A 9,902-nucleotide genomic window follows, 5' to 3' on the forward strand; every position below is an offset into this window, starting at 1 on the left:
CGCTGTGCCGCTCGGGAGCCGAGACATGTTTCAGATACACTGAACCAAATGTTTAATAATGTATCAGTCATGTCTGCCTCTTTAAAATGAATGGATTTATCAGGAAACACCATGTCTGCCTCTTTAAAATGAATGGATTTATTAGGAAACACCATGTCTGCCTCTTTAAAATGAATGGATTTATTAGGAAACACCATGTCTGCCTCTTTAAAATGAATGGATTTATTAGGAAACACCATGTCTGTCTCACTCTTTAAAATGAATGGATTTATTAGTTAAAATTGAATACATTTTGTTGACGTGTTTGGACTGCATATTTGCTTATTTTTAAATAGGTTAAACCAATGTATTATTTGTGTGTGTGTGTGTGTGTGTGTGAGAGAGACTGTGCGTGTGTGTGTGTGTGTGTGTGTGTGTGTGTGTGTGTGTGTGTGTGTATTTTCGGTCGGTGATGCTGCTGTGGGACATGCAGTATAAAAACCATTGGACAGTACCAAAGATTGTCTATTACATTGACAAGATATTCGAGTGACCGATCTAACAAAGGAAATATATGTCCTCCAAAATGGAGGAGGGAGATTCCTAGATGTGAGAAGTGTGCAGGAGGGCATGAGACGAAGGAATGTTTACTATCAGTGGATAAAATATGTATGTGTTAGCTTGTTGGGGGATGCCCATGGGTTGGAGATCGGAGGAGTCTGGTGAGAGAAAGGCAGGTTGAGGTTGCCAGCGTTAGAGTATTGCAGAGTGTCGTATGCCAAAGCAGTGGAGAGGAAGATGGGTACATCAGGGTGAGGGATCCTGAGTGGATTTCCTCTGAGTAGAGCACAGGGGGATGGGAAGAATATGTGCTTCAGTAAGGTGGGGCGGTTTTAGCAGTTATAGCCACGGTTGTCCATTGTTCTGCAAAAACGGATCGTAAAGTCACAGAAAATAGAAGTTGTGGTGGAAGCGGCTGTGATGTACTTTGGATTGTGAGGATTTACTGCAGAACAGTTGCAGTGGGTGTTGAGTGGTAGTGTTCTGTCCTCAGACCACTGGTCTGGACTAGGATTAGACAGGGTTAAATAGTGGAATGGGGTGGTAGTGTTCTGGACTAGGATTAGACAGGGTTAAATAGTGGAATGGGGTGGTAGTGTTCTGGTCTGGAGTAGGTTTAGACAGGGTTAAATAGTGGAATGGGGTGGTAGTGGTCTGGACTAGGATTAGACAGGGTTAAATAGTGGAATGGGGTGGTAGTGTTCTGGACTAGGATTAGACAGGGTTAAATAGTGGAATGGGGTGGTAGTGGTCTGGACTAGGATTAGACAGGGTTAAATAGTGGAATGGGGTGGTAGTGTTCTGGACTAGGATTAGACAGGGTTAAATAGTGGAATGGGGTGGTAGTGTTCTGGACTAGGATTAGACAGGGTTAAATGGTGGAATGGGGTGGTAGTGTTCTGTCCTCAGACCACTGGTCTGGACTAGGATTAGACAGGGTTAAATAGTGGAATGGGGTGGTAGTGTTCTGGACTAGGTTTAGACAGGGTTAAATAGTGGAATGGGGTGGTAGTTTTTTAAAGAGGGTTAATAGTTGCCATGGTAATTGTCCTTGTTCCCGTATTACCGGAAGTAAATGCAGGTCTGTTGTGACGGGCCTCCCACTCCAGTACAGTAGGCGGCGGTGTAATGCAGACAAATCCGCCAAAACAAATCATAAAGAAGAAGAAGCGACTCATCAGTAGCAGCTTGCTAAACCAAACAAAAAAAGAGTTAAAAGTGTCCAGACACGTCCCATGGATGTTAGGCAATGTGTTTTAAATACACTTATGTTTACACCTTAGTACCGTTAATCGGGTTTTTTAATTTCACATCCAGTTAGGGACGAGGTTGTTTGTCTGCTGCTAATGTTATAGATAGATGGCTACGGCCGTTTCGAACGCACCAGTAGCTGAAGCTAACGTAGTTAACTTTTCACCAACACGTTTTCCAGAAATAAACAAACGGCTTGTAACAATTTATATATTAAGTTAAAGGATTCATTTTTTACTTCGGCGAGTAAAGAACCGTCGGTGTCCCCATCTCTCGTCAAACCCGCTGGCTACTATAAGTATATTTTTGTTGGTATATTGACCTAAGCTAGTTGACTAACATTCCCGACAATGAGCTCACTAAGTTACTCCCCCCTTGTTAAAGAAGAGGAGGTCTGCTGGACGGAGAAAGAGGGTATGTTGGTGAACAATGTCGTGGAAGAGGACGTTATTACAGCGAAGGAGGAGGATGAAGAAGAGGATGCCGTTTTTGGAGAGGAGAATGAGGCTGCCACAGTGAAAGAAGAAGAGGAGGATGTTACAGTGAAAGAGGAGGAAGAACCTTTTGGAGAGGAAGAGCAGGATATCTCAAAAGAGGAAGATGAAGTCGTTTTGGGAGTGAAAGAGGAGGTGACTGATGATCTGATTAACACCAGTGAGTATCTTAAACACAGGCACAAACTCTACTGTCTTAAACACAGGCACAAACTATCTGCAGTTGTTGAACCACAGTGTGGTTTTTAAGGGGGTCATTCTACTGAAGTTCCACACTTGTTCTGTACTGTAGGATTTGGGTCGCTCCATGTGATTTCATTCACATTCTGACTGCACCCCCTTTTGACTTGAACGAAACCCTACATGTTTACACATTTCAGTGATGAAGACATGGGATGTCACACAATAAGGTGGGGTTGGGTTTGCAAAATGGGTCAACTTTGAGAATCTCTATCTCCTGAGGATGTTTTGGCATTCAGCTCCAAAAAGTCAATTTCTGAACACTTCTACCTTGGGCAAACATGTTTGGAAGGTTTCTGAACACTTCTACCTTTGGGCAAACATGTTTGGAAGGTTTCTGAACACTTCTACCTTGGGCAAACATGTTTGGAAGGTCTCTGAACACTTCTACCATGGGCAAACATGTTTGGAAGGTTTCTGAACACTTCTACCTTGGGCAAACATGTTTGGAAGGTTTCTGAACACTTCTACCTTGGGCAAACATGTTTGGAAGGTTTTCGTTCAAATCGAAGGGGGTGCAGTCAGGAAGGGATTCAATTAATATGGAACGACCCATTGTTTAGTAGCCTAACACATATGTTTACTTAAAATGTTGCCCGTACTGACTTGGCTACCCGTAAAACTTCAATTAAACGCAGTCTCAAATAACTGTCCCTTTTCATTAACCGCAACCGCACACATTTCAGCAAATTAACGCCCGTTTCAAATTAACGCCCGTTTCAAATTAACGCCGAGTGTAAATGAATTGTTTGAAGTTATCATCAATTACCATGACTACCTTGATTACTAGACTTGTTTACGAGGTTTAATGTTTGATTTGTTACATTGACATAATGAATGAATAACTCTGGGGAAACATGATGGTAGTTAGCCCTAGTTACCACAGTCAGAAAGCACGCCTCCTCCACCAATCAGATGAGGGAGTGTGATGACTCGTAATGCCGACCTGCTTGTTTGCACGGGCCAGACGAGAAACATGCATTTAGTCTATTGAGTCATTAATGATTTGGTTGTTTATTAAATGTAGGATAACCAGACGTTTTAAAATGCTACGTGTTCAAACTCAGTTTACTTATGATGATGTTTGCCCTTACTCATAGTCACTGCTTTGTTTTGAGAATGGCCTGTAGACTAACACATTGACACACCTTGATTTTAGATTAAAATCTATTATTATAAAACAGCTAAACAGAAATGTTCACTGAATTTTTGTTGTTGAAATTATTATTATTATTTTTTGGCTGATTTCAGATTAACTTCAGTCCTGTTACATACTAATTTATTTAATTTAAAAGCCTTGCAGTCCAATTTTATTTTTTTTGTATTTTGTACCAGTTTCTGTCTCTGTACAAAGGCATCGTCTTCAAGCTATGGAAGATGACAAAATATTTAATAACAATTGATTGTACTTACATGGCACTTTTCTGAACCCCAGACCTCTTTACAGTGTAAAGGGGGGAACTCCCCTCCCTAATTCCACTTACATACTCTTTATTTACATATATTTACATATATTTAATTGGCTCCACCCCCCTCCGAGGACAGAAGGATGTGTATATATATATATGTGTATATGTGTATATATGTGTATGTATATATATATATGTGTGTGTATATGTGTGTGTATATATGTATATGTGTGTGTATATATATGTGTGTGTATATATATGTGTGTGTATATATATATATATGTGTGTGTGTATATATATATATATGTGTATGTATATATATATATATGTGTGTGTATATATGTGTATGTATATATATATATGTGTGTGTGTATATGTGTATATATATATATGTGTGTGTGTATGTATATATATATATATATATATATATATATGCATTCTGTTTGCAACAAGGCACTAAAGAAATACTGCAAAAAATGTGGCAATTCACTTTTTGTCCTGAATACAAATTGTTATGTTTGGGGCAAATCTACACATTACTTAGCACCACTCTCCATATTTTCAAACATAGTGGTGGCTGCATCATGTTATGGGTATGCTTGCAGTCATTAAGGACTGGGGAGTTTTTCAGGATAAAAAATAAATAAAAATAGAATGGAGCTAAGCACAGGCAAAATCCTAGAGGAAAACCTGGTTCAGTCTGCTTTCCACCAGACACTGGGAGATGAATTCACCTTTCAGCAGAACAATAAGCTAAAGCACAAAGCCAAATATACACTGGTGTTGCTTACCAAGGCGACATTGAATTTCCTGAGTGGCCTAGTTACAGTTTGACTTAAATTGGCTCGAAAAATCTATTGCAAGACTTAAATGGCTGTCTAGCAATGAACAACCAATTTGACAGAGCTTGGAATAATTGTTTTAAATAATAATTTGCAAATATTGTACAGTCCAGGTGCTAAACTCTTAGACGTAGAAAGGCAGAAAGAAGCTGTAGTCGCTGCCTGGGATTCTAACATGTATTGATGTGTATATTTATGGCAATGGGATCTGAATGGGTCTGAAAAAAAATCTATCTACATCTATTTAATCTGTTTTGATTTCAGTCTGTAATGTGGATTAAGTCAAGGGGTATGAATACTTTCTGAAGGCACTGATAGGAATACTGTTTGATATACAGTCAGACCAATCAGAGGACCGGCTTCATCAGTGCCATGGGATCTTTAGTGACCACAGAGTTGGGACACGCGTTTTAAAAGTCCCCATCTTCTTCCATTTTGTTGAGGAACATTCCATTGTTAGTTAGTAATTCAACATTATTCTAATAAAATGAATTTTGTAAAAGTGTAAGGTGTAAATGTAAGGTGTAAATGTAAGGTGTAAATGTAAGGTGTAAATGCTTGTTGGGAAACTAACAGCGTTTCTCTATCAAACAGATGAACTGTTTTACTGATAGGAATACAGTTTGATATACACAAGCAGTGAAAACAGGACAAATAACCCCTCCCCCCGCCTCGACCAATCAGATGACCAGCTTCATCAGTGCCATGGGATCTTTAGAGACCACAGAGTCATAAGGCCCGCCTCCTCGACCAATTAGATGACCAGCTTCATCAGTGCCATGGGATCTTTAGAGACCACAGAGTCATAAGGCCCGCCTCCTCGACCAATCAGATGACCTGCTCCTCTGTTCTCGGAACGGAAACTCTTATACTAGATGAGAGTAGCAACAGTTAGCTACTTGGCATCTAAAAGAAACCCTTATACTAGATGAGAGTAGCAACAGTTAGCTACTAGGCATCTAGAAGAGAGTCCACAACTTTACCCATTTGCTGAAAATGTTTGTCCTTTCTCGATGTTGTGAATTTTTAGTGACGTTGCCAACTCTTGTTCCTGCACGTATTTAGTTATTTGGTCCACAAACTTGAAAATCGAAATTTTGGATAATGAGGTGTTTCTCCTACGAACCAGAATACGCGCCATCCCATTCCTCATCTGATTGGTTGAGTAGGCCGGCCTTCTGACTTTGTGGCTGTGGTAACTAGTGACCACCATTTTTATAGCCAGTAAGAAACGGCTAGCCATTGACTGCTAACAGCTGAGAACTGCTAGCTAACTGGCAACACAAAACCATTTTCGGGAGAAATCGGTTGATCGCCCTCTTGTGGGGAAAGTAAGAACTGCCGAAAATGCACAGTCAGAGTATACTAAGACAAAATAAATAAAATTAAGAAATGCATTAAAATGCTGAAATTAAACAATTAACTATGCAAATTAGCAAAAGTTGTGTGCATTAAGGAAATGGACACCTGGCTCAAATAGAAGCCTGTCTCTAATAAGAGCCCGTCTCTAATAAGAGCCCGTCTCTAATAAGAGCCCGTCTCTAATAAGAGCCCGTCTCTAATAAGAGCCCGTCTCTAATAAGAGCCCGTCTCTAATAAGAGCCCGTCTCTTATAAGAGCCCGTCTCCTATAAGAGCCCGTCTCCTATAAGAGCCCGTCTCCTATAAGAGCCCGTCTCCTATAAGAGCCCGTCTCCTATAAGAGCCCGTCTCCTATAAGAGCCCGTCTCCAATAAGAGCCCGTCTCCAATAAGAGCCCGTCTCCAATAAGAGCCCGTCTCCAATAAGAGCCCGTCTCCTATAAGAGCCCGTCTCCTATAAGAGCCTGTTGTGTTCAGTGATTTAAGCAAATAAAAGCCTGGCTGTTTATCTAAGTTTACGGTTTATTCACTATTAGGTTTATTAAATGCAGAACTGACAAGTTCAATAGTGATTTTATTAGTCTACAAAGCACTACAGCCACTTTGATTACACGCTATTTTATTGAGGGAACTAGTCTGGAGTAAACCTCCTAGGAAGACAGTCCCATGGCACTCATCGCAAGAGTTGGGATGTTAATGCTGGTGTCCTGGAAAAATGTCCATTCATCCCCTCCCCTCCTCCTTGAACTATTCCCCAGGTTGTTTCTGTAAATGAGAATATGTTCTTAGTCAACTTACCTGGTAAAATACATCGTTTTTTAAAATTCAGATTTCTCTGTTTAACCAACACTGTTTTTGTTTGTCTTTGACAGGAGAGAGACCAGACTCTCACTCTGACAGCGGGAAGAGTCCTTCAGAGGATCCAGATCCAGAGACGTCCAAACCAGCAAGACAACACCACTACTGCCATTGTGGAAAGAGTTTTTGGTGGTTAGGGCACTTTAGAGACCATAAGAGAATGCACATAGGGGAGAAGCCTTACCAATGCTCCCAGTGTGAAAAAAGTTTTAGCCACTTATGGAGCCTGAAATTGCATAATAGAATACACACAGGAGATAAGCCTTTCCACTGCTCCCTGTGTGGAAACAGTTTTACCCACTTAAGGGCCCTGAAAAGACATGAAAAGACACACACAGAAGATAAGGCTCATCACTGCTCCCAGTGCGGAAAGAGTTTTACCCTGTTAGGGAGCCTAAAAAGACACGCGAGAATACACTCTGGAGAAAAGCCTCACCACTGCTCTCAGTGTGGAAAGAGTTTCAGCTGGTTAACAAGCCTGAAAATACACGAGAGAACACATACAGGGGAGAAGCCTTTCCACTGCTCTCAGTGTGGGAAAAAATTTTCCCAGTTAGGGGATCTAAAAGAACATAAGAGAACGCACACCGGAGAAAAGCCTTACCACTGTTCCCAGTGTGGGAAGAGATTCACCCGGTCAGGAAACCTGAAAAATCATGAGCTAACACACTCTGTATATAAGCCTTATCACTGCTCCCAGTGTGAAAAAACATTTTTTTCATCAAATGCCCTGAAACAACATGAGTTAACACATGCTGAAGAGAAACCTTTCCACTGTTCGCAGTGTGGAAAGAGATTTTTCTTATCAGGGCGCCTGAAAAGACATGAGCTAATACACTCTGCGGAGAAGCCTTTCCACTGTTCTTATTGCGAAAAGAGTTTTAAGAGTTTATGGAACATGAAAGTGCATCAAAAAACACACACAAAGGAGAAGCCGTCCACTGCTCCCACTGTGGGATGAAATGTACACGGTTTCAACAATTTGAAAGAGCATGAAAGAATCAACAGCGGAGAGAAGTTATTAGTGGTCCCAGAGTGGGAAGGGATATAGAACAACACATGGGATTAGAGCCACTTGTGAAAGAAAGTTTGGTTTATTTATTGTGTATAAAAATGTTGTGAAAGATATATTGTTCACGTGGAATATCCCTTTACTATGTTCCTAGAATCGTATTTAAAGGGTTACATCTCAGATGCCGTGAGGGAACATTTATTTGAACAGTTTTTTTTGGGGGGGGGGTATCTGTACTTTACTTTTTAAAAACTTATTTGACTACATTCCTAAAGAAAATAATGTACTTTTTTTACTCCGTACATTTTCCCTGACACCCAAGAGTACTCATTACATTTTGAATGCTTAACAGGACAGGAAAATGGTCCAATTCACACACTTATCAAGAGGACATCCCTACTGCGTCTGATCTGGCGGACTCACTAAACACAAACGCTTCATTCGTAACTGAGTCAGGGGCTCCAACCCTCAGACATATCTGTGAATTAAAAAAAAAATAAAAAATTGTGCTGTCTTGTTTGCCTAGTATAAGGAATTTTAAATTATTTATACTTTTAACTTTTAAAATCAAATACTTTTAGACTTTTACTCTTTTACTGGGTGACTTTCACTTTTAGTTGAGTAATTTTCTGTTAAGGCATCTTTACTTTTACTCAAGTATGATATATGTATGATTTATCAAGTATGATTGGGTCCCACCACTGTTCATCAACAAACTGTGTGACCTGAACTTTATTTTTGTGAGTAGCCTACAAAAAATAAATAGGTACACATGACCACTGGGGTACACATGACCACTGGGGCACACATGTCCACTAGGGCACACATGACCACTAGGGCACACATGACCACTAGGGCACACATGACCACTAGGGCACACATGACCACTAGGGTACACATGGACTTAAAGTTCATGCAGTTCAAGAACACACACACAGTGCTCCCATTGTCTGATATTTTTGACTGAGAACGTGTTTTTGTTTTTGACGTTCCTGACTAGATAGACTGCATGCACAGAGACTGTCCTGACTCTATAGACTGCATGCACAAAGACTGTCCTGACTCGATAGACTGCATGCACAGAGACTGTCCTGACTCTATAGACTGCATGCACAGAGACTGTCCTGACTCAATAGACTGCATGCACAGAGACTGTCCTGACTCTATAGACTGCATGCACAGAGACTGTCCTGACTCAATAGACTGCATGCACAGAGACTGTCCTGACTCTATAGACTGCATGCACAGAGACTGTCCTGACTCAATAGACTGCATGCACAGAGACTGTCCTGACTCGTTTTTCATGCACCTTGTTGTTGTTGTTGAAATACGGCATCAAAGACATTAGCGAGATGTACAATTGCGCAACTAAAATCTTCTCTGCAAAAACGTCTAAATGATTTACAGATTTCTTGATTTAACTAATTAATTGATTAATTCTGATTATTTTGGAAGTGCAGTTGTCCTTTTATATGGTTAAATCTAAGATTGTGTGAGGGAACGTTGATTTGAACAGGTGTACAGTGCATTTGCTAAAAGACTCTGAGACCATGAGAAACAAGATTCTCTAGTCTAATGAAACCAAGATTGAACTCTTTGGCCTGAATGCTAAGCGTCACGTCTGGAGGAAACCTGGCACCATCCCTTCGGTGAAGCATGGTGGTGGCAGCATCCTGCTGTGGGGATGTTTTTCAGCAGCAGGGACTGGGAGACTAGTCAGGATCAAGGGAAGTACAGAAAGAGCATTGATGAAAACCTGCTCCAAAGCGCTCAGGACCTCAGACTGGGGCGAAGATTCACCTTCCAACAGGACCGCAAGCCTAAGCACACAGCCAAGAAAACGCAGGAGAGGCTTCGGGACAAGGTCTCTGAATGTCCTTGAGTAGCCCAACCAGA

General features: G+C 40.8%; 1 protein-coding gene across 1 annotated transcript; it reads left to right on the forward strand.

Annotated features, from left to right (window-relative positions):
- The first annotated feature begins 627 nt into the window (after positions 1-627).
- LOC110493330 (zinc finger protein 271) lies at positions 628-9,662 on the forward strand. Its single transcript, XM_021567590.2, has 2 exons — positions 628-2,445; positions 7,009-9,662. The coding sequence occupies exons 1-2, from the start codon at positions 2,142-2,144 to the stop codon at positions 7,953-7,955; spliced, it is 1,251 nt and encodes a 416-aa protein (XP_021423265.2). The 5' UTR covers positions 628-2,141; the 3' UTR covers positions 7,956-9,662.
- Positions 9,663-9,902: the final 240 nt, after the last annotated feature.

The sequence above is a fragment of the Oncorhynchus mykiss genome, chromosome 17, assembly GCF_013265735.2.
Source record: "Oncorhynchus mykiss isolate Arlee chromosome 17, USDA_OmykA_1.1, whole genome shotgun sequence".
Taxonomy (NCBI): domain Eukaryota; kingdom Metazoa; phylum Chordata; class Actinopteri; order Salmoniformes; family Salmonidae; genus Oncorhynchus; species Oncorhynchus mykiss.

What these genes read in the sequence shown, in the direction of transcription:
- LOC110493330 (XM_021567590.2), top strand. Translation starts at nt 2,142, where the DNA reads ATGAGCTCACTAAGTTACTCCCCCCTTGTTAAAGAAGAGGAGGTCTGC. An exon ending in TGATGATCTGATTAACACCA is followed by an intron (nt 2,446 to 7,008) that starts GTGAGTATCTTA and finishes TGTCTTTGACAG; the next exon opens with GAGAGAGACCAGACTCTCAC.